The 25,968-nt window shown below is 37.9% G+C and overlaps 5 protein-coding genes across 6 annotated transcripts; 3 read left to right on the top strand and 2 right to left on the bottom strand.

The window, feature by feature from the left end:
• Positions 1-1,716: 1,716 nt before the first annotated feature.
• LOC117636171 (protein HGH1 homolog) lies at positions 1,717-5,051 on the top strand. Of its 2 annotated transcripts, XM_034370666.1 has the most exons (9): positions 1,717-1,876; positions 2,078-2,200; positions 2,434-2,631; positions 2,866-2,944; positions 3,351-3,496; positions 3,942-4,055; positions 4,167-4,298; positions 4,463-4,576; positions 4,720-5,051. In XM_034370666.1, exons 1-9 carry the CDS (start codon positions 1,823-1,825, stop codon positions 4,768-4,770), a joined length of 1,011 nt encoding a protein of 336 aa, XP_034226557.1. In that variant the 5' UTR covers positions 1,717-1,822; the 3' UTR covers positions 4,771-5,051. The 2 variants fall into 2 exon arrangements, with proteins under 2 accessions (XP_034226557.1, XP_034226565.1); XM_034370674.1 differs by lacking the exon at positions 2,078-2,200 and having other exon boundaries at positions 1,739-1,876.
• A 727-nt stretch (positions 5,052-5,778) lies between these two features.
• Positions 5,779-8,166, top strand: LOC117615089 (origin of replication complex subunit 6). Its single transcript, XM_034344092.1, has 10 exons — positions 5,779-6,088; positions 6,169-6,215; positions 6,321-6,425; positions 6,530-6,610; positions 6,912-7,023; positions 7,129-7,191; positions 7,296-7,383; positions 7,514-7,584; positions 7,708-7,804; positions 7,892-8,166. Exons 1-10 carry the CDS (start codon positions 5,969-5,971, stop codon positions 7,969-7,971), a joined length of 864 nt encoding a protein of 287 aa, XP_034199983.1. The 5' UTR covers positions 5,779-5,968; the 3' UTR covers positions 7,972-8,166.
• A 5,227-nt stretch (positions 8,167-13,393) lies between these two features.
• LOC117614180 (sphinganine C4-monooxygenase 1) lies at positions 13,394-15,907 on the top strand. Its single transcript, XM_034342901.1, has 2 exons — positions 13,394-13,949; positions 14,992-15,907. The coding sequence occupies exons 1-2, from the start codon at positions 13,728-13,730 to the stop codon at positions 15,541-15,543; spliced, it is 774 nt and encodes a 257-aa protein (XP_034198792.1). The 5' UTR covers positions 13,394-13,727; the 3' UTR covers positions 15,544-15,907.
• A 1,815-nt stretch (positions 15,908-17,722) lies between these two features.
• LOC117614142 (protein PHYTOCHROME KINASE SUBSTRATE 2) lies at positions 17,723-19,780 on the bottom strand. The gene has a single exon (XM_034342844.1). The coding sequence runs from the start codon at positions 19,369-19,371 to the stop codon at positions 17,938-17,940; it is 1,434 nt and encodes a 477-aa protein (XP_034198735.1). The 5' UTR covers positions 19,372-19,780; the 3' UTR covers positions 17,723-17,937.
• Positions 19,781-20,975: 1,195 nt separating this feature from the next.
• On the bottom strand, positions 20,976-25,968 carry LOC117623590 (probable methyltransferase PMT2). Its single transcript, XM_034354640.1, has 7 exons — positions 25,698-25,968; positions 24,334-24,985; positions 23,978-24,188; positions 23,575-23,869; positions 22,818-23,207; positions 22,363-22,440; positions 20,976-21,594 (listed from the first exon to the last, which is right to left on the bottom strand). Exons 2-7 carry the CDS (start codon positions 24,976-24,978, stop codon positions 21,363-21,365), a joined length of 1,851 nt encoding a protein of 616 aa, XP_034210531.1. The 5' UTR covers positions 24,979-24,985; positions 25,698-25,968; the 3' UTR covers positions 20,976-21,362.

Below are 25,968 nucleotides of genomic sequence, written 5' to 3' on the forward strand. Positions count from 1 at the left end.
TTAGGTTCAAAATGCAATAAAAGTGCAAAAAGTGCAATAAATCTATCTCCTTAGATTTAGGAGCTTTTAGAGGTCTATCTATTTTAGGAGGTGGATATGGGCATGGTTGGAGTTGTATTTTTTCAATTCCTAGTCTAAGGAGATGGTTTAGAGAGCCCATTGTAATTGCTCTAACTCATTGTAAAAAGTGTAACTCCAAATATAAGACAAATTATGTATGCAAATATAAATAACAGATCCTATTCATATCCATTTAAATACTTGAGTACTTTTTTTATGCACTTGCTTTAAGATACAATTAATTAAACAATATTAAAAGAAAATAATCGCTAAAACAAAAATTTGAAGGGAGAAAAACCAAGATACATTGTGTTGTGCATGCTTAAAACATTTTCCGACATAAACAAGAAAGAATATATCTCTTAAGAGCATTTTCAGCGGTGAGTTCAGCCCAGGCAAAACGCCCTCTAGGCTTCCAAAACTAGCTCCAACAATGAATTCCTGCCATGTTAACACATGGGGTCCACCAAGCCCAGACAAGGTCCAATGCAAGATCAGCTCAACCTCCTGCCTCGAGGGCGATGACGCTAGTGAATAACAAAATTGAAAAAAATTCAGATTTTTTTCAATAAAAAACCTACCAGTTTTATATTTATTAATCTCATACATATAAATAAAATTAATCTTATGTAAATAGTAAGTGCCATTGAGTTGATATGGCAATGGGTTTAGCCTAAAATAATTGCTAGAGCAGATACTATTCACACTATTCACATGAATAGTAACAATTCTTACTTACCTTTATCTTTTGCCATGATAAATTAGTGAAAATGCTCTAAACGTTAATTTTATCAACAGTTGAACACCCAACCCAACATGGAAAAGATATGGGAGACTTTGGAAAAGGCCAAAAGAGAGAGAATTTTTTTAAAAGAAGCCTAAATGGACAAAATTGCCCTTATTTATTTTTGAATTTCATAAGGAATTCTTTACATTTGCATATCTTTGATTTCAAAGTTGAGAAGTTTTTTTGTCTTTTTTGAAAAAGCTTTGACTTTTTCCAAAAGTGAAAGTTTTTTTTATGGCTAAAATCTAAATTTACTAAAAGGGTATGTATGTGACATGTGGTAATTGCTTGCATGTGACAAACCAGAACAACCACCAAAAAATATAGTTGTGAAATAACAACAAATAATTTTAGCCTATTTATTTAATATATACTAGCCTCTCTGCACGCGCTTCCGCGCCTGCAAGAGGCTTTTTTTTTTTTTTTAAAATTAAATTTATTTTAGAATTAAAAAAGATAATGGATAGTTGTGTTCCATAAAAATAGGATCCATTATCTGAATTTTCTTTTTTTTTTTAAATTTTTTTAATACGAAAAATTTTGAATTTACCATATTATCCTCATTTAATTAATAATTTCAATTTGTAATGTTTGCATTAACCAATGACATTTTCTGGTATTTTGAATGTTTCACCATTCTCTGCCTTTTGCTTTATATATATAGATTAATTTGTATTTTCAAGTGGAAAACAATTTTCGAGAACAAAAATAGTGAAAAATATATATGTGATTTAAATACGTGAAATTCGTTTTTATTAATAAATTGTGTATATAAAAAAAACCATCTGTGGATTGGGCCAAACCGAACTGTGGCTGGGTCGTTGGTAAAACCATTTGTGGATTTAAATACGTGAAAAACGTTAGGACGGGGATACGACGTCGTAACTGCAAAATGAGTTTCTTCAGCACAGAGACTACTCTCTGAAAAAGTGATTTGTGGCTGCGCTGCGCGAGCTGCGAAAGACAAGAATAACAATGGCGACGGAGCTGGAAGAACTAGTGGGATTTCTATCTTCTCCATCTCCAACAGTAAGTAATCTTCACACTTGATCAAACCCAACCCAGTTTACTAATCCTACTCGCAAACAATCCTACTTGCTTAGTAATTAAAAGAAAAAAAGCTGGTTTTTATTTTTAGAATTTTAATTAGTTTAAGAGAATTACATGTAACGTACTTGTCGTCTCTTTGATTTGATGGTAACTGTTTAGTTATTATTTATTATAATTAAGGTGGCGAAGGCAGCTGTTGATATCGTTCGGGGACTAACCGGGTCTGAAGATGGCTTGCAGTCTCTTGCCAATTATGCAAAGATTCTGCTGCCTTCATTGGCTCGCCTCTTAGCTGGAAAGAAGGTGCTTAATTAGCATGGAAGTTCCTCTTGACAACTTTTATTTATTTATTTATTTCCTGTGCTCGTTTATAAAATTCTTCAATTTGATGTTTACAAAGTAATGCAAATAGAGCAACTGAGTTTACGTTTTTGATTCTATAAGCACTGTGCAGCAGGCTAACTGGTTCTTACAATTCTCTGGTCTGATGGGTATTTATTTGGAAATATAAAAATTGGTTTTACATCATGTCTCAGGAGGTCTCAGAACCTGCAGCAGAAGCTCTTGTTAATCTTTCACAAAATTCAGGTCTAGCAGCAAAGATGGTTGAAATGGGAATGATTAACGCAGCTATGTACATTTTATATAAGCCAGATTCTAGTATTGGCCGATTGTTGGCTATGCTTTTAGTTAATCTCACACAGTTGGATGTTGGTGTTGCTTCTTTACTGCAGGTGTGGCTTTTTTCTTACTTCATCTTATGATTATCAAATCCCCTGGAATCATTGTTGGAGAAATTGCACTCTTAACAAGCATTTTCGTTTTTTTTTTTTTTGGTGTTTTGAAAAAAGGCAGAGATTTGTTTATTTATCTCTGTACATCCATCAATAAAGAAATAAAATATTTTTTCATGTTTTCGTCGCATGAAAGATTAGTTAGTAACAGTGTGAATTATATATATTTGCTAGACTGGAGAAGAGAAGATGCAAGGGCTCTATGTTTTGAAGCTTGTGAGATCATTTTGTAGATCCTCCGATGAAGCTAGAGGTGTGTTTTCAATTTTGAAATTGATTTGTTTTGATGTACACAAAGATGTAATCTTAATGCCTAAATTTGAAAACTGGTAATTCTTCTACTCAGTACATGTTGGTGGAGAAGCATAAAAGTTAAGTTTGCATTGTTGTTCCTCTAGATCATTTTAGGTTCCAGAGGTCACCATCAATGGGTGGTTTCAGACAATTAATCTCTGAATTTCTCGTAAAATCCTTGATTGTGACATTTATTTCTTTTTTCTGGTGACATAAGTGCCTTTAGTTGGCCAGATGTCTCTTTGGGTTCAGAAATACACAAGTTCTAGCTCTATAAACTTATAATTTTCACGTTGATTCTTGTTTGCGGTCTCCAATATTAGCATGCTTTACTCACTACACTTTTGTTGTTGCACATGTATCAGAAGATCCATTTGAACATGTTGGTTCCGTACTTGTAAACATCTCAAAGCAGGAAGCAGGCAGGAAGCTTTTACTGGACCCTAGGCGAGGGCTTTTAAAGCAGATTATTAGGCAGTTCGACTCTTCTAGTCCTTTAAGAAGGAAGGGGGTATGTACAATAAATCACCACAAAGGAGCAAGATAAGGGCTCTTCTTTGTTGTTTACTCTATATTTCACCTTTGATTGTCATCAGTTAGTAACAAAAGTAGGTAACCAATGCTTTGGCTTAAGTTGTTAGCAGCCAAGCAAAAGATGAACTAGGTTTCATACAAATTAGAGGATAATTATTTGAGAAGGTCCTTAAACAAAAATGTTAATTTACTAATTTTATGTAACCGTGCTTTACAGTCTGGACCTTAAAAAAAAAAAGCTTTACAATCTGCACATTTATGAGCTATCAGTTAGATTTTCTGGATGAGTTCAAAGTCTTCCAGCTATCAAGCACAGCTTACTCTGGTCAAGGTTGAGCAGCCAAGCTGGGGGCCAATCTAACCAAGGGAAGCTTAGTTAGTCACTGCTTACTTATGTTAATGAGATATTTGTTTGCTTTTAGGTTTCTGGAACTATTCGCAACTGTTGTTTTGAAGCTGAGAGTCAGCTTCAGAATTTGCTTTTGATTTCAGAGTTTCTCTGGCCAGCTCTGCTTCTGCCAGTTGCTGGTAACAAGGTAAACATTCAGCATCTTCTTGACTTTAGAGACTTTCATATGTTTGTCTTTCTACTATCCTACACATTATTTTTGGATTCATTTTGTATTGATCCGGTAAGTTTTGCCCAGATTTATAGTGAACAGGATAGATCTAAAATGCCACTTGAGCTTGGGAGTGCTCTCTCAATTGAGCGTGAACCAGTTGATGATCCTGAAATTCGTGTTCAAGCACTGGAGGCAATATACTTAATCTCATTACAGGTCAAATGAGTAACTTTGTTTTTGTTTTTGTTTTTTTTTTCTGGGTTCACGATTTTATTTGTCCTCCTCTCTCTTTATCTTTGTTGTAGTTTTATTCTCTTATTGGCAATATTTATAGTTTCTTCACAACATTTAACCACATGTATGGTTCTATCGCCTTCCAGGAGGCAGGTCTAAGAGCCTTTTGGTCTGTCAATGGACCGAGAATAATACAAGTCGGTTATGAAGATGAGGAAGATCCTAAAGTAATGGGAGCATATGAGCAACTTGGCTCCATGGTATGTTAAAATTTCTACCCTCACACATAGACGTAGACACTTTTTTCTCATTGCGGCTTCTTCTTCCTCCACTTCATATTCTATTATATATCATGTGCTTTTTCCTGTGACAACTAATATTACTGCCATCACTGTTTTACCAGTTGATTAATAGCAGCGGGACGGAGGAACCAACAACAGAGACATCGAATTAGCAACACCGGTGTTCATTCATTTGATCGAGCAGATCTTCCACAAGCAATTTTCAGCTGGTTTGGAATGGAGCATGTGATTTAGGGATTGAAATCTGAGTTCTTGTTATGCTTGGGTTGTTGAAATAGATTTACTTGGTAGTTTCATTTGTTCTTATGTGAACCCTCTGCTTTTTTTCTGAATCTCTCAAGTTGGCAAATCGAATCTTTTACTTTTACATAGATTAGTCACCGGCTCATGGTGGCCAACAATTTCAATCTTGAATCCAATTCGTTTCGTGCCACTGCCTGCCAGGCTCATCAAATAGCATTTAATCAATTAATTTTTTTTTCACTGAATAAATTTGACCAAACACGCCATAAAGATTTGGTCCAGCTATGATTAGCTTCACCCACCAACTGATCATGCCACCAAAAATTATTTATCACCTCCTGCAATAATATATATATATATAACTTTATTTAGGGATTCCTCAAATAAGTATTTGAGGGATACTTTTATAAAGCCTATTTTACATTGTATTTTACTAATCAAAACCGTCTATTTTGTAGATATTCATTTAGAGATATCTCTACAAAAAATACTTGAATCTGATATCATTTGATCACTCGACTCAATTACATTATTGAAATTCAAGTGCTTTCTTGAAGCATTGTGTTCATTGATTTTGTTGGTCTCAATTTTAATAATTTTCAATTTGCATGATTTTTTTGCAAGGATGATATCTGAATGAATATGTGAAAATAGATTGTTTGGGTTGTTAAATTTTTTTTTTTTTTTTTTTATAAAGGACCCTAAATAGTGTTTCTCAATAAAATTATTTAAGGGATCTCTTAATAAAAATTGAATATATATATATATATATATATATAAACTATACTCTAAAATGAAATTGCTATTTATGGATCACCCCACAAAATATCATTTTATACAAAATTTACGAATATTAAGTACCCCTACCCGGGAAATCGCGTTTAGCAATTTACAAAATCAGCGGGCACGTGATCTTTAATTTCGCAGCGGCGCCAAAAACTACCCGGGAAATCCAGTGTAATCTTTTAAGCGCGAAAACCACCGATTTTATCTCCCGCCATTTCAAGTGCTCAAATGGCAACGCCAATGCCAAACCCACTCCTCTCTCACTCAGTTTCTCTCTTTCCGCCAAAACCTGACAAACAGTGAGAGCCCATCTCAAGAAAGATGGATCTCTCAGACATAGCAAGGAAGCTTGACCTCTCCGACTCCAAGCACGTCATCCGCAGAGCCTCCGAGCTCCGCCGTCTCTGTGACATCCAGTTTGACTCTTCTATAATCGGCGTCGTAAGTTTCATTCGAACCCCATATCCTTGTTTGATTGATTTTTCGAAGTGGGTATTTATCAAGTTGCTTATGATTTGCAGGGTGAGGTATGCAAAGCTGTGATTTGCTTAGAAATCGCCGCAACAAGGTAAACGAAAACAAAAAAATTTCTTTTTGCATAGTCTCTTGCGTGCGTTTTAAGATTCATATTGGGTCTTTGTGGTTGTAAGTCTTTTGGGTTGAATGGTTATAGGTCGGGGCTTCTGTTCGATCGGCAAAAAGCGATAAGGTTGAGTGGGATGTCCGAAAAGGCTTACACCAGATCCTACAATTCCATGCAGAACGGTCTTGGGGTCAAGTGGGTTTTCGTTTTCTCATTTACTTTGTTCCAATTTTTATGCCATTTTTGGTTTAGTGGATTCTGATTGTTCGATTGGATTGTATGTTGTGGTGGTGGTGTAGGAACAAGCTGGATGTTAGAGAACTGGCAATTCAGTTTGGGTGCGTTAGGATCATCCCCTTTGTGCAGAAGGGTTTGTCTCTGTAAGATTTAATTTCCTTTCCACAATGCAAATTCAATCTCTTTTGTTTTTCTGTATGGGACTGCCATATTACATGTTAGATGTTCGACAAAATGCTTCTGAACATCAAGTTTTGTTGGCTTAGCATGCCTTTGGATAATTTAGTTATTATGGATGCTGTCTGGTCCCAGAGGATTAAACAATTATAAGTAGAGACCCTTTGGACAAGACAAATTTCTTTGCCTGATATTTGAGTGGTTAGGGAGGTTGTTTGGTAAATGGCTTGATTCTAAGTATGAATTTCTTGTATTCTTATATTTCAGTTACAGGAGTCGGTTTCTTGCATCACTGCCAGCGTCTCGGCGGGCAAGTGCTGACTTCACTCGACCTGTCTTCATTGCCGTGGCATTCTACTTGTGTGCCAAAAAACACAAGGTATCCCATGATTGATCCCTCTCTCTTTTGATTCAGGGACAAAAAAAAGAGGCTTCCATCCCTATAGTTTCACTAATTACATTGTCATATCCTGTATGTTTGCAGCTAAAGGTAGACAAACTTAAGTTGATTGAGCTCTGTGGTGCATCTGAATCTGAATTCTCTTCGGTAAGATACAAACTTTCTTACTATGCAATAGTCCCTCCTGTTGCCAATCATAATTTCTTTCTTTCATTATATATTTCTATCTTATTCGACAACTTCTTTCGCAGGTTTCTACTTCCATGAAGGACTTGTGCTTTGATATTTGTGGGATTGAAAAGGAAAAGAAAGATCCCAAGAATGTCAAGGGAAACCGAGGTTGGTGTCTGCTGCTGATTTTACGTTTTAACTTTGCCGTGGAGCAGAACTTTTGAGATTTTTTCAGCCCCTAGAATTTTGGTTTTTCAGACAACTTCCTACGTTATATATGTTTATTGTTTGTGTGCAGAACTTCTAGATGTTTTGCCAGAGAAAAGAAAACTTGAGGATGGTGGTTATTCATCTGATGAAGGAGCTGAGGTACTAAAAGCTAATTCTGATTCTATTTGTTCCTTAAAACTCATTACGTTTGTTGGCAAAACATAAATTCAAAGATTTGGATATAGTGAAATGTAACATTGTAACTGTTTGATGCACTTGCAGCCTTCAAGTTACAAGAAGCACAAAAAGATGGAAAAGCACGCCTATGAGGGTTGGAAAACCACTGTCATTGCATCAAATAACCAAACCAAGGCAAAAGGTTTTGAAGGCAATTCCTTTATCTTTTTCACACTGCACCAATGCACATTGAGATAGAACCTAACCATGTGTGTTTGTTTTTTCTCAGTTCTTTGCAAGCCCACCAGACAAACTCGGCTAGACTTTCTCAAGGACGTACCCGATACCCAGAACTTGAAGGCTGTATAGGACGACATCTGAAAACGAACTTATCAATATCCAAAGAAATCATATGCAAACTTTGAGTGAAATGTATCAAAAGTACCAAAACTTCAGCCATGAATATATGATGAGGTGCTGTGTTTTGGGCTGGGCTGATTTGTTCTTACCTTGTGAATCTGATATTGGAAGAGAATAAATTTAATTGATAGGTACAATTGGTTATACAAGAGTGTCTTAGTGTACAAGGAAACAAGTCCTCCAATCTAGGAAACTTACTAGGAAAGTAAATCCTAATTACAATAGTGTTGATATTAATTGATATTATACAAACTTATTTCCTAACACTCCCCCTCAAGTTGAAGAGTGGATATCAAGAACTCTCAACTTGTGAACAAGATTGTTGAATTCTTCTCGTCCCAACGCCTTAGTAAGAATATCGGCTAATTGAGAGGACGAACTCACATGTTGTGTAGCAATCAAACCTTCCTGAATCTTATCTCGAATAAAAGGACAATCCATCTCAATATGTCTTGTTCTCTCATGAAATACTGGATTAGCAGCAATATGTAAAGTTGCCTTGTTGTCACAATACAAAAGCAGATTGGCGATGAAGGATGCGCAAATCCTTGAGAAGGGATCGAAGCCAAGACAACTCACAACATGCTGCCACCATAAATCTATATTTAGCTTTTGCTGATGATAAAGATACAGTTTTCTGTCGCTTCGATTTCCATGAAATTAAAGAAGATCCCAGAAACACACAATAGCTTGTAGTAGACTTTCTAATATTAGGACAACTTGCCCAATCAGAATCACAGAAGGCACGCAAAGTCAAGTCATTCTGAGAAGACAATAATATGCCTTGACCTAGCGATTTTTTCAAATAACGAAGAATGCGGAGTGCAGCCTCCATGTGAGGTTTACGTGGGGCATGCATAAACCTGCTTAAGACATGAACAGAGTAAGTAATATCTGGCCTTGTGATGGTCAAATAGATTAAGCGACCAACGAGTCTTCTATAATAAGCTGGATCTTTAAGTAATTCACCCTTATCTGAGAGCTTAAGACATTTTTTCATAGGAAAATCAACAAGTGCGGCACCTAGGAGTTTTGCATCCTTCAAAATTTCCAATGCATACTTGCGTTGAGATAAGAAAATGCCCTGTTTTGATCTTGATACCTCAATCCCCAAAAAGTATTTCAAATCTCCAAGATCTTTAATACGAAAATGACGGTGCAAAAAATCCTTGAGTGCCGAGATAGCTATAGGGTCATTGCTCGTGATAACAATGTCATCAACATAAATCAATAATGCTGTGAAAGAGTGCCCCTTATGGCATGTAAATAATGAATAGTCAGCTTTAGACTGAATGTAACCAGTAGAACAAATGGCCTGAGAAAACTTAGCAAACCATTGACGAGAAGCTTGCTTTAAACTATAAAGAGATTTATGAAGGCGACGTACCAAGTTCTCCCCCTGTCGCCGAAGACCAGGTGGAGGGAGCATGTAGATTTCCTCATGGAGATCACCATGAAGAAAAGCATTGTTGACGTCAAGCTGATGAAGGGGTCAATTACGGGGGGCAGCAAGAGCAAGGAGGCAGCGGACAGATTTTAGCAGTAGGAGAAAAAGTATCATAATAATCAACACCTTCTAGCTGAGTAAAACCTTTAGCAACTAACCGGGCTTTATATTGCTCAACAGAGTCATCTGATTTAAACTTTATTTTATACACCCACCGACAACCAATGGGCTTCTTTCCAGCAGGTAACAGAGTAAGACTCCAAGTGTGGTTATCAGACAAGGCTTGCAATTCATACTGCATGGCCTCTTGCCAATGAGATTGGGGAGCAGCTTCCTCATAAGAACTGGGTTCAACAATGTTACTAACTTTTGTAATGAAAGCAAGGTGAGTCGAGGAATAACAATGATATGAGAGATAATTGCAAAGCGGAAAACGTGTACCTTTAGTAGGACCAGGCAGTAAAGAAGACGAGTGATCAGGGATGGGCAACATGGCCTGATTGGAGATGTAGTCATGTAAGCGAACGGAAGGCACAAAGATGCATTCAGATCAGCGGAGAGGTGGTGGTTCAGGTGTGGGTGCATGAAGACTGGTGGCGGTTGAACTATGGGCGCGCTCAACTAGTGGGGATAATAGCAAAGGCGGACCAGGCTCATCAGGCTCAGTGGTGGTGTCAGGTGGGGACGAAGGCATGGGATGTGGACTAGTGGGGGTTGACTCAGGTAAAGTAGCGGCTGGAGAAGAAAAAATTGGGTCCACGTCAGAAGGGAAAGGAGGAGCCAGAAAAGAAGAGGGAACCGAAAGTGAAGAGAGGGAAGGAAAAGTGTGATAGGGAAAAATATTTTCATGGAATTTAACATTATGACTTGTGAAAATTTTGTGAGACTCAAGATCATAAAGTTTGAAGGCTTTTTGACCAAAGGGATAACCAAGGAAAATAGATGGAATAGCACGAGGAGCGAATTTATGTGTCACATGAACATTAGTGGCATATGCAAGACAACCAAAAATGCGAAGGTGAGAGAAAGACGGGTTTTTGGAATAAAGACGTTCAAAATGAGTGTTAAAAGAAAGAAGAGGAGTAGGAAAACGGTTGATGAGATGAACTGCAGTTAAAACACATTCCCCCCAAAATTTGGAAGGAAGATTGGCCTGAATTTTTAAAGCACGAGCCGTTTCAAGGATGTGGCGATGCTTACGTTCTACGACCCCATTTTGTTGAGGCATATAAATGCAAGAGTGTGGAAAAATGACGCCATGTTCATGAAAGAAAGTCTGAAGAGAAAGAAATTCCCCTCCGTTATCGGCACGAAGTTGTTTAATTTGGGAATTAAATTGAGTGCCAACAAAAGAAAAAAAGGTTTTTAAAAGATGTTGAGTCTCATGTTTATTGCACATTAAAAATACACACGTAAAGCGAGAATAATCATCAACTATTGTAAGAAAATAACGGGCACCAGAAATTGACGAATGCTTATAAGGGCCCCAAATATCACAATGAATTAAATTAAATGTTTTGACAGAGGAAATTGAACTTGTTCCAAAAGGGAGATGACTTTGCTTTGCCAAGGGACAAACATGACAAGCATTATTAGAGACAAAAGGGAAATCTATTAAATGCTTAGACATAAAATTTAATATGGAGGAAGAAATATGGCCAAGACAACCATGCCAAAGGTCGGTAATGGTGACAATTTGGTTGCAGGATGGACGGTGAGACGGATATTGGTGAGGGGTTTCTCCGCCAATAGTGCCGCCAAATAATAAAGCCCGCCATGTTGCTTACCCAAACCAATCGTCTTCCTCATAGCAAGGTCCTGCAAAATACACAAATATGGGAAATTCAAATTTTTTGTAAGCCTACTCACAGACATCAAATCTACTGTGAAAGTAGGTACACATAGCACATCACGCAAAGTATAAGTAGAATTGAGAGGGAGTGATCCTATTGTAGTAATTGAAGCCTTCTCCCCACTAGGCATACGAACCGGTTGCATAGAATGATCAATATTACGATGATCTGACAATTTTGGAGAAGAAACAATGTGGTCAGTCCCGCCATTGTCGATAATTCATCGCTGAAATTTTAATTTTGACAAACCTTTATTGGTGGCAGCGGCATTGACCTGGGATTTCTTGTCAGGCATTGGTTTGTCATGCATGATAGCCAATATTTGCTGAATTTGAAGGTCCGAAAGGCCGGACATAAGAACTGCATCTCATCCTTGGTTGGGCTTTCCGAAACATGATTGGAAGATGGACCTCCGTGATTTTTCTTAGGTTTGTGGCGTGGATGACCTTCTGGATACCCATGAAGCTTCCAGCAGGTATCAATATGATGGCCATCATCATCACAATGGATGCAATGGGGTCGATTTTTTGAAGATCCAGCGCGGCTGTCATCACGGTTGGAAGTCTGGGAACGGTTTTGGTCTGACCTGTCAGTGCGATAATCCTCGTGGTTGGTTGATCGATTCTGATTAGGGCGTCCAGTTCTAACAACCATGGTAGCAGTATCGGAGGTTCCAGCAGCGGCTTGTGAAGCTCCAAGCGTGCGTTGCTTTTCTTCTTGGCTGATGAAGGCATATGCTTGCCTAACAGACAGCAAAGGATTCATCAAGAGAATTTGGCCATGCACAGCACTGTAATACTCATTCAATCCAATAAGGAATTGCATGAGTTTGTTGCAATCACCATGGGCTGCACAGGTACAGGTAGAAGAATCTGTGTAGGAAGCAAGTTCATCCCAAAGACCTTTCAACTTGGTATAATAGGCAGTAACTGACAATTGGTCTTGTGTCAAATGTGAAGTCTCCCGTTGAAGTTGGAAGATACGAGGAGCGTTGCTTTGAGAGAATCGTTCACGGAGATCCTCCCAAATTTCACAGGTTGTGGTGCACTATATGACACTATCGCTGATTTCGGGATCAAGCGTGTTGACAATTCAGGAGAAAACCATGTCGTTACAGCGCATCCATACCGCTTGTTCATCAGGATTGGATTCCGATGACGGCCTTTTGAGAGTTCCATCAACAAAACCCAATTTATTCTTTGCGTTCAATGAAACAGTCATGAATTTGCGCCACGTTGCATAATTATCTCCATTCAAAGGCTTTGGTACAATTACCAAACATGGATGATCTGAATTATTGATGTAGTAAGGACTTGAAGGTTCAACCTTGAATGTGCCAGAGGAATCACCCATGGTTTCCGGCGGCGAAAGATCTACGGCACGAGAAGGTAAGGTGCGGCATAAAAAGAAATATGAAGAGCTAAGGATTGATGTCTTACTTTGATACCATGTGAATCTGATATTGGAAGAGAATAAATTTAATTGATAGGTACAATTGGTTTATACAAGAGTGTCTTAGTGTACAAGGAAACAAGTCCTCCAATCTAAAAAACTTACTAGGAAAATAAATCCTAATTACAACAGTATTGATATTAATTGATATTATACAAACTTATTTCTTAACCTAACTGGATCTCAATTGCTTGTTTGCAACGTTCTTTTATGAAAATACCCCCAAAAATAGATGAATTTTTTTAATAAAAAAAATTGTAGTCCTCACCGGCTATTGTGCAAGTCTTCTTATTGACACGTGCGGAGGGCACTTTGGACTTTTTATGCTTCGGGTCGAATTGTCGGCTTTGAAACGGTAGAAAAATCTTCCAGTCATTTTCCAGTCAAACCCGGTGTCCGTTTTTTGTCCGTCCCACAGAAAGGCAAACCCTGAAACAAAAAAAGAGTAGGTCCCCAGTTTTATTCCCGTGCGGACGCATCATGCCACGCATCCTTTCCAAATGGGCTGCTTTAACGATGTAAAAACTCCTACGAAATAGGGGACCGACGCCAGTTCTTTCCGCAAAGAGGCCACGTAGCAAGTTCACGTCCACAAATATGAAATCACAAACACCAAAATAAACCTCCACAAACGATACGAGGGTTTGAATATTCTCTCTCTCTCTCTCTCTCGCACATTGATTTCAACGAGTCTAACGAGCCTGCTCTCATTTTAAAAATCCAAACTTGACCCACTTCTTCTTCAACGATCGATAAATGTTATCTCAAAATTTCATTTTTAAAACTCTATATTCCAACCAACGTCAATAATAGTGGGAAAGGCCTATTTTAGTTAGGGTTAGGTTTCTCTTCTCCTATTTAGGATTTTGGGTTATTTGGGGAAAATCATCCTATCTCATGCAAATTTCGATTCTTGGGTTCCCTTTTTGATCATCGTTTTTCCTTTTTCAAAGATGGGATTTGAGGTTTCTGATGAGCTATTGGGAACTTTCGTCCCAGTTTTGATATATTGGGCGTACTCGGGGATTTATGTGGTTCTGGATTCGTTTGAGAACTACCGGCTTCACACGAGGAAAGACGAAGATGAGAAGAATTTGGTGTCCAAGAGAACGGTGGTCAAAGGGGTTCTTCTTCAGCAAACCATTCAGGCTATTGTTGCTATCCTCCTGTTTACGGTATCACTTCATTTTTTTTCTCTTTCATTTCACATGAAGATTAAAATTTGGTCAATGATCGAGAATCTTCTTAGCTTCAGCTAACATATTGATTTATGAATTGTGCAAGATTAGTTGTTTTGTGGGTAATTATTACTGTTTGTGGTAGTGAATTCCGATGAAGAAAATTGGGGCTAAAATTCTGTTGATTTTGCATATAAATTTCTCCGTGAAATAAATTGGTGTTTTCAGTGTGTTATTTCTGTGGTGTGATAATTGTAGTATGCAGGCTACTAAACCTTCTGCCTAGTTGTATAACATCTTGAATTTTCATATATGGTTAGAACAATGGTTGGCAATTTGATGATTACAGGAGTTCCTGCGGTTTTTGATGTTGTATGATTAATATATTATCACCTTCATAGTTCTTATCCTCTTCTTGTTATATGCTATTGGGTGATCAATAACTTATCTAATTAACTAAGTTTCAGCTTTTAGTGGTCCATTGTATTTATCCTAATCCTTTAGTGATCCTGATCCTAAATTTATCTAAATACCTAGGCTTTACTGTCGAAGTTGTTTGAATTTTCAAGTGAGTGACTTGCTCGTTAATTCTGAGCTTCTTTCATTTTTTTATTTCCATAAGAGGAAACTGTTACATGATTATAGAAAATTGTCCACCTTCAGGCAATAAAAGGAAAATATTTGCAATGGATTCTGCATTTTTTCTTCACTTGCTTTTGATTCTACCATGGATGTAGCTTTGTTCAGAAAGTCAGTTCACACTTTCATTTTATTTAAGCCCCAATTGATATATGAAGGCGAGTCGTTACTGTAATTGTCTCATTGATTTAGGGATAATGTCATGGCAATTTTGTTTTCATTCGCCGCACCCTGCCATCAGCTGTTTTTCATTTCCAGCCCCCTACTCGAGTGTTCTGATTGTTACATTGGTTGAGAAAATTCAGACCTGATGCATCATCTATGATATGCTTATGCATGCTTGATGGTTTTGACATGTGTGTCTTATGACTTCTTTTTAATGTACTTTGTTATTGTATAGGTGACGGGAAATGATGATGGGGATTCAGGTGTAAAGCCTTCTTTCATTGATCTAGCAAGACAGTTTGTTACTGCAATGATTGTTTTGGATACCTGGCAATACTTTATGCACAGATACATGCATCACAACAAGTTCTTATACAAACATATCCATTCCCAACATCACAGGCTTGTTGTGCCCTATGCATTTGGAGCTCTGTACAATCACCCTGTGGAGGGACTTCTTCTTGACACAATTGGTGGAGCCTTATCTTTTCTTCTATCTGGCATGTCTCCTAGAGCCTCCATATTCTTCTTCTCCTTTGCCACCATCAAAACCGTAGATGACCATTGTGGATTATGGCTTCCGGGGAACCTGTTCCATGTATTTTTCAGTAATAATACTGCTTACCATGATGTCCACCACCAGCTCTATGGAAGCAAGTACAACTTCTCCCAGCCGTTCTTTGTTATGTGGGATAGGATACTTGGTACCCATATGCCTTACTCATTAGAGAAGAGAGCAGGTGGGGGATTTGAAGTGCGGCCTAAGAAAGTAGACAAGGAGAATTGATTCTTGCTTGAGGAAACACGAATCTATATTGATTGTACCAGTATTAGGGAACCTCACTGCTTGCATAGTTTGTTGTATATACATATATATTGTTGTGCCTTATTCTTTTGTTTTCTTCTTCGAATGAGTTTTAAAACTTAGTTGTGGAATTGAGAATTCATGTATCGAGATCAAATCTGACAGCAGCTTCAATTTGGTTTGAGCATCTGATATGGAGCAACTGTTATGGGGGGCTTACTTGCTCATTTAGTCTCATTTTCACTAAATTGTTTTCCAATTCCTGTTCATGCTGTAATGATCAACATTCTGGTGGTGTCATGTTATTCGATCTCTGTTAATAAACTCTCTGGTTTTTTGGTTTAAAGCACGATAATTTACTAAGGAAATGGTTATGTTGTTTACGGATAAACTAGAATTATCAGCTTAATCAACTAGAGGTTTTATGTGATAAGCTCGCTCTTTAGAAAATTTTCACCATCATACGAACCTTTTAAAGTCTGATTGTTAGTTGAAAATTCTTGCTGATATTATGGATCCAAAAGGGACTTACTTTCTTTTTACCATTATTCTTACAGGAACCGACACCTCTCGCCACGATTTCTGAGTGGTTCCCAATCATTATCGTCATCGTGTGTGTGATACTTGAAATATAATACATGTATGTATGCCCTACCTAACAAGATAGTTGAGTTTGCCATTTTGAAGCATACACTTGATATGCTATTCTAACCACAGAAAGCTTCCTCCAGCTCCAAATTCCGCACAACCCAATTCGACTCACTTGTGTTGTGTGTTTGAGATTTATCATGCATGTGTTCTCAAGCATTTATGGCCCAACAACCTTCTCTGTCTTGATCTTGAATTACATCTTCACCTCATCGACATGCACAATTGCAGATGCTTGTCTCCTTACCTCTCTACTCTGCCTTCTCATGCCATTGCGTTGTGTGTTTTGTAACTTATTATTTACATCATGACAAGACAAGTGGAATGTTTCTGAGACTAAAATCTACTCTCTGCCCAACAACAACAACACACACATAAAGTTGGAAACTTTCTCTGATTGTTCATTTGGGATTAGTTCTAGCAATGAAATGGTTAAACATACCTGCTAAAAATGACTTCTTCAAAGTGGGCATGCTATTTTTCCACATCCAAAAAGACTGGTCCTATGTTTTGATTTTGAAACAAAATGGTCCACTGTATTTATAAGGTAGTTGCAGATTTTGATTGCACATCCAATTATGTTCTAATCTAATTATAATGAATGTTTCACCGGGAGAGTGTCAATTTTGGACGACATTCCTTTGCTTTAAAATTGAAAGCTAGACATTAAATAGCTGGATAATGGAAAAGAATAAGATGCAGCTACAGATATAAATGACTAAATTGATTGAATTATTAGCAAGACTTTGGAACCTTATACTCAGAGACGCATGTGAACCTTTCTGGCTTCTGGCCCCTTCATGGTTAAACTTTTTTTTTGGGGAACTTGTGGAATCTTTCTAGCCCCTGGGGTGAGGGTCCCTAAAGTAAAGCACTTTATGGGTGATTATAATGTTGCTTCTTCTAATACAAAAAGGAAAACCAAATCCATCCCTGATGAGGAGCTTTCTGTTGCTCCATTTTTTTTCCTATGGTAGTTTAACAAGTGTAAAAAAGTTGTTAACTGTTTAACTCTTACATGGTAGTTTAATTAGTTGAAGGCTTTCCTTTTTTACAGCTTACACAGCCGACAATTAAAAAGGATTATGGTAATTAAGTGTCTAGAGCTTTCTAAATTTGGTATATATCACCTCAGATGTGGTCCTCAAGAGGATATGGACAAGATGTTTGACAACTCAGTCATGTTAGGCTCCGGTTTTGAGTTGCTTCTTTGTGAAGCGCATTGAAAGTGGAGTGTTAAGGGCCTCAGGTTTAAATCAAAAATATACAAGAAAAAGAAAGCTAGATTTGTAGCCTTCTAAGGATGTCATGGCAGAGGAAGCATTTGAAAACTGAAAAGTAACTTTCCTATGCACGCCTGAAGAAAGGTGCCCGTGCCTCTCTGCACACTGCAGACCAATTGTTTGCAACAGCAGCCCAGCAACTTACACTTTTTGTCAAAAGAAAAAAAAAAAGACAATACTGGCAGAAACTAGTATGAAAACTAGTTAGAATGTATTATACATTGTCCAGGAAGGTGGTTTTAATGCCAGGCTGCTCTGACTCTTAATCATACTTGAAAACACATGAAAAGATTTGAATTAAAGAAGCAACTAGACCAACTTTTGGAATTAATCACTACTACAGATCAGGAAAAAAATATTTAATCATACATGGTACTAGAGATTCTAGATAATATTATGATCACACACTATATGTACTACCTTAATAACTATTAGATTTAATTCACTACATGAACAAAAGATGTGAGGCATGTGGTGAATGCGAACGAGACTGTGCTGCAAGAGCATGCTGCCCTTGTACTCTTGAGTCAAAGCCTGTCAACTTATTAGGGGACGTCTCAGCTTGAAACTTTGTTGCTGGCACGAACGATTCTGGCCTGTTGCGGCGCATCATCTGTTGGTCAAAGTTGGTCTTCTCATGATGATATGTTTTGTGGGCATCTCCTGCAATTTTGACAGCTTTTTGGCTCTTACAACCCAATAGAGCCGTGGGACGATGCCTTGGAATCTCCTTGTTCATTCTTGTTTTGGCATTTCTGGTGTTGTTTGGAACAATTTTCATTGGACTTAGTCTTTGCAGATCTTCACAGTCTGACGTCACAGAGAAATCAGCAACACTGGCAGTGGCCACACTCCACTCTATGCTTGCCTCACTTGGGGCATAACAAGTTGTTGTGGTCATGCAAGGGTTGGCTTTGCCTGTGAGGCTCTCTATCTCAAAAAGATCTGAACTTGCATCACTATCTGACTCATTATTGTATATCACTCCACCAGAGTTTGCAGGAAACTCATCCCAAGGCAACATTGTTAGCCTTTTGTCAAGGCCTAAAGACCTGTTCCTTTTCTCAAACACAGGAGAACCAAATACCTCCAGAGATTTCCTCACTTTCTCTGCTTCTTGTTCTTCTTGAAAGGGCATCTTCACTGGCAAACTCCCCATCCCAGGTTTTGAAGATGGGAAAGTAAAACAGTTTTCTCTGCTCAACCCAACTCCCAACTTATCAAGCTTTTGGCTGTTGTTCATCTCAACTAGAGCTTCACCGACAAGGTCTACTACAGCTGCAGGTTTATTGTTAATGGTGCTTGTTGTGCTTGCTTTGCCATGGACCAATGTTCCACTGTTAGCAGCACCATTATTCTTCTTGAAGCTGATTTCACCAACATGTTCATCGACATCAACCGAATTCTTATCCGAACAAGAGCATTTGCAACCAAGGCTTGCAAAAAAGTTCTTCTTCTGTCTCTGTGCCCTGCTTGTATTACTCTGATAAGGATTTCTCAACCGGCTTTGCAATAGCGAAGTTTGGCTGTTCCAACTTGATTCAGAACGAACACTTGGAGTTCCAGGTTGAACTCGTTTCTCTTTGTTATGATGGTAATTCTTTGAGCTGCTGCCGCTTTTTGGGCTAGTCTCCTCGTCCATTACTCCATTGAAGTACTTTTCAGCTCCAAATACTCCAATTTCTTCATCTTCTTCCTTCTTTGTTGCCAAGTGATTATTATGTTCCTCACTTGACTGATCAACAAGTTTACGTACAAGGGTTTCCTCATTGCTACTCAAGTATGAAGAAAAGGAGGCATCACGGTTCTTGTTGTTGTCACAGGGAAACGTTTGTGAGAGGTTGGCCTTGCTAGTTGATTTTAAGGTAACCATGGCCATAGAGACCTCAAATTTTCCAAAGAAACTTTATGCAACAAAAAGAAGAGAAAAATGAATTTGTGTCTAGAGGCTAGGGAGAAATTAGATAGGAAGCACACAAAACTACAAAAGAAAAGGAAAAAGACCCAACAATAGAAAATTTTGGAAATACCAAAGAGAAGAATGGTACACAAGTTTTGGAAAGTGAAAAGCAATTGGGATGATGTATATGGAATAACAAGATCTCTAGACTCTAGCTGCAGAGACAAGAACAATTATTCAAATTCAAAAAAGTAGTCTGTTAAGATCCCCTCAGGTACTAAGGTGAAAGAAACTCAACATGGAGGAGCTTTGATTATTGTCTGCTACAAAAAAGAGGAATTGGATTGAAGAAAAAAAAAAAAGAGAGGTTGATGAATTCAGAGAGGCTTAGATAAGATAAGGCTTGATTTGCTAGTTGAGAATTCTTGTTCCATTTGTAGGCTCATGGAACATGCAAAGTTGTTCATTAAGAGGGTAGGGCCAATGTGCCTTAGGCCTGATTGACATATTGTCATTTTTTTCTCAAGAGGAAATTTTTATTGATAAGATTTTCTTAACATTATCTGACTCACATTTCCATCAAGTCTGTTAAAGAGTACGTAAACGTTGGTTCCTTTTCATATTTGTGGATGTGATAACAAGGTGCTTTAAATTTCATTTAAACATCTTAGATTAGGTGTGAACAAAATTATCTTATATAGATACAAGTTTATATCAACTTGATGGGATCCTATCCAATAATACCAAAGAAATTTTCTACTTGTGATTTTCTCTCTAAAAGGAGATATGAGATATGACTACCAACTTGACCCAAATATGAGAAAAATAATTATTTGACAGCACCTAAAATTGATCTGTCATACAAGTAAAGCCATTTAAAAGAAAATAGCACCCATCCTCCTTCCTTTGTTATAATAGTTTAAGACACAAATTCTTTGTCGTCTCAATATCTAGAGACAGATTGCAGTGTCTTCTGAAGTCTGAACACCATTGATCTGTCATGTTTTTCTGATCAGTTAGAGAATTATGCATCAATAATTGAGGCATACAATGAAAAGTTGCAAACAGTGCCGGTTTGGTTATTTATGGTTATGGACTCTGGTAAGTTAACCACACCAGACTTGCATCCTAATTCTTGAAATTCTAAATCATTTATAAGAATTGAACAACATATGAAAGGATATGAACATTACACGCATTTATTGCCTTTCATGCTTGAATTTCTAACCAACACATCTCATTCGTTCCATCCCATCACAATCTATACCATAAATTGCCTCCTTGTTGGCTTGTGTCTTTGATTTTAAGTCCACACAAAACTTTTACCATTTAAGTCCAAAACCTCCTTCTCGACACCAAGTGGTCAGATTTAAGCAGCTTTCTTCCATGCCGATTTTGCATCGATTCATTCATGCACTTCATATTGATATGACAAGCATTCATTATCATACACAAACCACGGGAAAACTAAATCCTAGTGGCTTCGAAATGCTATAACTAAAGTATTAGCAAATCTATAATTTTTTTTTTTTAAAACCAAAACCCAAGAGTGTGTTAAGTTTTGAGAGGAGGGAAACTGAATGTAACGAATAAATAAACTATCATTAAACTCTGGAGGATGCAAATCATACTGAGAATTTTGAGAGTCAACTAAGGAGGCTAGTATTTGCTCAAATGTGTGGCCTTAGCGGCGTACTAGACAATAAAGGGATTTTAGTAAAATGAATGATACTGTAAACCATACAATCAAAGCTTTGTAGCTGTGTCTACTTATAAATCACTACGAAGGAGAATGGCCAAAGACAGATAGCAAACATAGGTTGTGTAAGCCCTCCTCCCTATGAAGTATATGAAGTACTCGGGCAGCAAAAGTGCTCACTGGAAAAATACACATCCGTGTTAGGACTTGTAACAGAGAACATTGCCAGCTTAGATCCACGTGAAGGCCTTGAAGCTTTTCTTTATGGCATTCATTGCGAGGAGGTGGAGTTCCCACCAGCAACCCAGTACTGCTTGACAGCAATCAATACCTTCTCTGGAACAAGGGGACCATCCTCATGGTCCACCATTTTAGTATCCCATCTCATCCCTCCAACTATCTTCTTCACCTTAATCAATACATCCACTTCATCACGGAATACGACGGCACCTTCTGGCCGCAAAATTCGGTCCATCTCAATAAGAATGTCTTCCCAATCACATCTGCAATATATTTAGATACAGCTTGTGAGTAGAAAGAAAGAAGAAACAAAGCATTGAATTGATTTAGCATAAGAAACAATCTGGAATGGAAGTGGGTGATTCTACGTCTATTATTGCAAGTATGGCCATCCCAATCACTACTTAACGGCTACCACTCATCTTTAGACATACATACACTATTGCTCATCATTGCAGTCCGATTCTTATTATGACTAGTTAATAAATAGTTGGTATTAGATGTACATATACTATCATAACCAAAAGAGTCATTACACCTCAAACTAAAAGGCTTTACGTAGTTTTGTCATTGAGCGAAGTGCTCAGGGGAACGACTCAACTTTGTACCATATGAAGACTACATTGGATCTAGAAAAATGCACAAAGTTAGAGGCCCAAGATTGAAAGAAGCTAAACAGGTTCAGAATGTCACTGGGATTGAGCTAAATGAGCTTAACATTATCAAGGTCAATCCATGCTTACTGAAACAGCCAGATAATCAGCTTAACACCTGTGTCTATGTATTAGCCCAAGTACTGTTCTTTTTTATTTTTATATTATTTATAAGAAACTGTAACCAAATATCTCATTGGATACTGATTACAGAAAAGCATTTGTGGATTGAGCCAAGGCTTTCTTCAATAGAGTACAAAGATCAATGCCCTCTTCTTGTAACCTGTTTTCATACCAACATCTGAACCCTCCCATGAAGATTAAAAGAACACTTAAGAAAGCCTAGAAATAAATGATTAATGAAGATATACTACTTACTTGCCATCGTACAAACTGAAAAGACCATGGGCATGAATGAGGTCATATGTCCTTGGGTAAGTAGAAAAACCTTCACACCTGAAATAGCATCACCAGAAAAGAATAAATGATTAACAAATGACCAACATTAGTGACAGATGGGCTATGCTCCAGGGCTTATTTAGCACATAATAGTACACAGAACCTGACAAAAAATGGAGGCAACATTTCTTTTACGTCAACCTATTTAGACAGACTACTTCTGTGACACTTTTTTGAAGTTTAACAAAAATCTTCAGCTACCAGAAGACATTTTTAGCAGTAGAGGAAATACTAATAGGTATCTTGAAAGCACATACTCCAGAAAGCAGGTAATATAATTGAATGGTAAATGAAGGAATTTCCACATAATTTGCTAAAAGGACGCTTTAGAGAAACAATTATCAGATAGGTGGGAGAAGTTCAGAATAGGGTACCAGTCATGATAGATTCCAATCAATCCTCGCTCATATATGACACCCAGCGTATTTTTCTCAGCTATTGTGGGCACAACATTCATGACCCACAATTTTGGAGATTCAAGTGCTGCAGCAAAACCACCCAAACCAGCATTCATATCCATAATGTTGCGATACCTTCCTGAGTCAATTAGTTTATTGATTCTCCTATATGCATTTACATGCTTCTTCCATTTGTTGTTATCCTCCTCGTAGGCCTCAACAGAAACTCCGGGAACAGACCCACTAGCAATTCTAGGGGGTACAGCATAAAGCCTTTTTGGAAATGGCTCCAGCTCCCCACCAGCAGCTCCATCTGCATTGTTGCTGTCAGGATATGGAGTTATGCATGCCTCCATTTTCTCATACCTGATACCCATCACAATGAAGACAAATTAAGAAAATAAACGTATATCTATGTTAAGCGGATAAGCAAAGCTCAAAACTGAGAGTCTGGCCCTTTTGATGCAAAATTTAAAACTAAAATTTATATAGCAAGGTTTTTTTTAATGCAGATGATAACAAACCCTGTGCTACTACTAAAGTTTTAACGTAATAATATCTGAATACCATTAACATTGATTCAAAAGTGGTCGCAAATTGAGAACAAAAATTGGATGCCTGTAAAGTTATAAAGGGAGAAATTATTGATCAATTTCTTTTGTCAATAAATAACTGAATGAAGGCCTGCCATTTAAAAAGAATGACAAACACAATGTAAAGTACAGGAAAATACCAGACGGCATCTGCTTCATCAGATTTGCAAAAGGTAGCATGGGAGTCATCTTTTCTGTCTCCACATGAATCAGTATTTACCCTCTTCTGCCAAATGGCAGTTTCACCCTTCTCAGACTTCTTCTCCCAGCAAAGAAGTTTAGCAACTTCTTCGATCTTTCTCTGTTCCTCCTCAAGCTCCTCCCTCGGACGCTGCCATGATTTGTAATTATTCCTCCAATTGATTGGAGGACCCGAAAGCACCCAATAACCTCCAGGCCTAAGAACTCGGTCAACTTCCATGAGATATTTTCCATCTGTGCATAAAAGATAAAAATTTAATGTCACAAATGACTACTGTTTATTAGACATCAACAATTCATACCAAGTAGAAGTGTTTTGAGTTTGGTGTATCTAATTCTTACCATTTACTCCCCATGGAATCAAACAACGAGAACAGTGAGCCATGTCAAACGCTCTGGATGGATATGGCAGCTTTATTGTTCCCAGAACACCAATAACTGCAGGTACACCCCTTTCAAGAGCAAATTGGACCTGTGCCTCATGGGAATCTCTGGGTGCAAACGACATGGCAAGAACATTTCTACTCAACAAGTACGCACCCCAACTGGCAACCTGAGCAAAATAGACCATTGTTACATCATATGGATCACTCATATAGAAGAATGCGATAAATTTCCTCTCAAGAAGAGAAAGTGAAAATAAAAACAGATGGAAGTCAAGGTTAAAGAAACAGGTGAAGTGGTGGAACACAACATACCCCACAACCAGTGTCCAATGCAGTTCTAACTGTCCCATTCTTTATTGGTATCACAGAAGCAAGCTGATCAATATATTTATCTGCCCCTTGAGGAAACTGTGTTCCTCCACCAGGGAACCTAAACACTTTACCCTCATATTGGATCCAGTTCTGGACAGCCTTTTCAACAGTCAAGCTCTTATAGGGTGCATTCGCATATGGTACATAGTCACGGCTCTTTGGCCAGGGAAATGGAGTTACATATCCCTTTGGCGCTGGAATAAGGCAATGTAACTTCTCTTCCTCCGGAGGGCAATGTCTCTCTCGATAATTCATATCGTCCCTTGGGAATGTCATTGCACGCTTCTGATCTTGGCATGGGGTGTAATCAGTGTAACGAGGATGACATGGTTTGAAAACTTTGGGCTTCGATTCAGATTCATCGATTTTCCCAGATTCACCAGCATGGTGGGATTCAAAACTTAAACTTGGAATGATATTGCAGTCAGCCCCATTCTTAGTAATCTCTAAAGCTATACTATCTCCCTTCCCAAACCCACTTCTCTGCCAAGCACCCAATATATAGAAAAAACAGCACAAACCAGCTACAATAAATATTTGTACTGAGCTCCTAGTCCGACCATCTGCGTTCGTTTTCAGAGCCATAGCGCGCCTGAAATAATTACCACAGTAATTTATTACAACAGAAAACGCAATCTGAAAAATGCATATTCGAAATCAGCAATCTCACATACAAACACATGTCATCACAAATCTGTGTATCAAGAACCACAAAGTCAGCATTAAATTTGCTGAACTTAACATCATATAAACACTATTACAATTACAAGAAAAAGCACTGCATGGATTCAGAACATAAATGACTTATGGATAGATTGACAAATCAATCACCAAACCAACAGAGCATTTAGAGTTATCAAACCTTGTGCGATATGTAAATATTTCCTGTTACCAAACTTGATATGTCCAAAAAGTAACTAAGCATCCGTTCAAAGCAAGCATACCGTTTAATAACTATAAAAAACAGAAAACTTGTGTAAGCAATCCATACTGGGTAATGCTCTGTTTGTTTAGAAATAGTAGGTATGTGAAACAAAGATGGGAGCTTCGATTAAAACTGTACAGTTTTTGTTTCACAAATGAGATCCAACAGAGAAAAGAGCTTCACTGCGCTGAATTTAGATTCAATTCAGCACTATCCTAACAAAAATGGCGTATGTGGATCCAACTCTAATTACTCAAAGACAACACTAAATGAAGCAGCTGATTAAACACAGATTAGTTAAGAAAAGAACAGAAAAAAGGAGAGAGCAAATTGCGTACAAAAAGAAAAGAAATGGGGCGGGATGACTGGGATCGCTTACCAATCGCATAAGGAAAAGCGAACACAGAGGGTCGAGATCTATCAGACGTATCAGAGAAATAGGAAACAGAGGAGGCAATAAAAAGCAAAAGAAAAAGGGAAAATCTCAACTCTTTTTGATGTGTGAAATGATGGAGAGAGAGAGAGAGAGAGAGAGTGGAGAGGAGGTGGTAGATTCACTGCTCAGTCTAATGGCGGTGAGACGTGTCGATAAGTCTCTGAAAAAACCTGAGAACACTTTAAATGGGATTATCAGTTGTTTTGTGAACTTG

This window comes from Prunus dulcis, chromosome 1, assembly GCF_902201215.1.
Source record: "Prunus dulcis chromosome 1, ALMONDv2, whole genome shotgun sequence".
NCBI classification, from domain to species: Eukaryota; Viridiplantae; Streptophyta; class Magnoliopsida; order Rosales; family Rosaceae; genus Prunus; species Prunus dulcis.

What these genes read in the sequence shown, in the direction of transcription:
- LOC117636171 (XM_034370666.1), top strand. Translation starts at nt 1,823, where the DNA reads ATGGCGACGGAGCTGGAAGAACTAGTGGGATTTCTATCTTCTCCATCT. An exon ending in GCCTCTTAGCTGGAAAGAAG is followed by an intron (nt 2,201 to 2,433) that starts GTGCTTAATTAG and finishes ATCATGTCTCAG; the next exon opens with GAGGTCTCAGAACCTGCAGC. An exon ending in GTCCTTTAAGAAGGAAGGGG is followed by an intron (nt 3,497 to 3,941) that starts GTATGTACAATA and finishes GTTTGCTTTTAG; the next exon opens with GTTTCTGGAACTATTCGCAA.
- LOC117615089 (XM_034344092.1), top strand. Translation starts at nt 5,969, where the DNA reads ATGGATCTCTCAGACATAGCAAGGAAGCTTGACCTCTCCGACTCCAAG. An exon ending in TTAGAAATCGCCGCAACAAG is followed by an intron (nt 6,216 to 6,320) that starts GTAAACGAAAAC and finishes GAATGGTTATAG; the next exon opens with GTCGGGGCTTCTGTTCGATC. An exon ending in CAGAACGGTCTTGGGGTCAA is followed by an intron (nt 6,426 to 6,529) that starts GTGGGTTTTCGT and finishes GTGGTGGTGTAG; the next exon opens with GAACAAGCTGGATGTTAGAG.
- LOC117614180 (XM_034342901.1), top strand. Translation starts at nt 13,728, where the DNA reads ATGGGATTTGAGGTTTCTGATGAGCTATTGGGAACTTTCGTCCCAGTT. An exon ending in TTGCTATCCTCCTGTTTACG is followed by an intron (nt 13,950 to 14,991) that starts GTATCACTTCAT and finishes GTTATTGTATAG; the next exon opens with GTGACGGGAAATGATGATGG.
- LOC117614142 (XM_034342844.1), bottom strand. Translation starts at nt 19,371, where the DNA reads ATGGCCATGGTTACCTTAAAATCAACTAGCAAGGCCAACCTCTCACAA.
- LOC117623590 (XM_034354640.1), bottom strand. Translation starts at nt 24,978, where the DNA reads ATGGCTCTGAAAACGAACGCAGATGGTCGGACTAGGAGCTCAGTACAA. An exon ending in GATTCCATGGGGAGTAAATG is followed by an intron (nt 23,870 to 23,977) that starts GTAAGAATTAGA and finishes TTTTATGCACAG; the next exon opens with ATGGAAAATATCTCATGGAA. An exon ending in ATTGGAATCTATCATGACTG is followed by an intron (nt 22,441 to 22,817) that starts GTACCCTATTCT and finishes ATGCTATTTCAG; the next exon opens with GTGTGAAGGTTTTTCTACTT.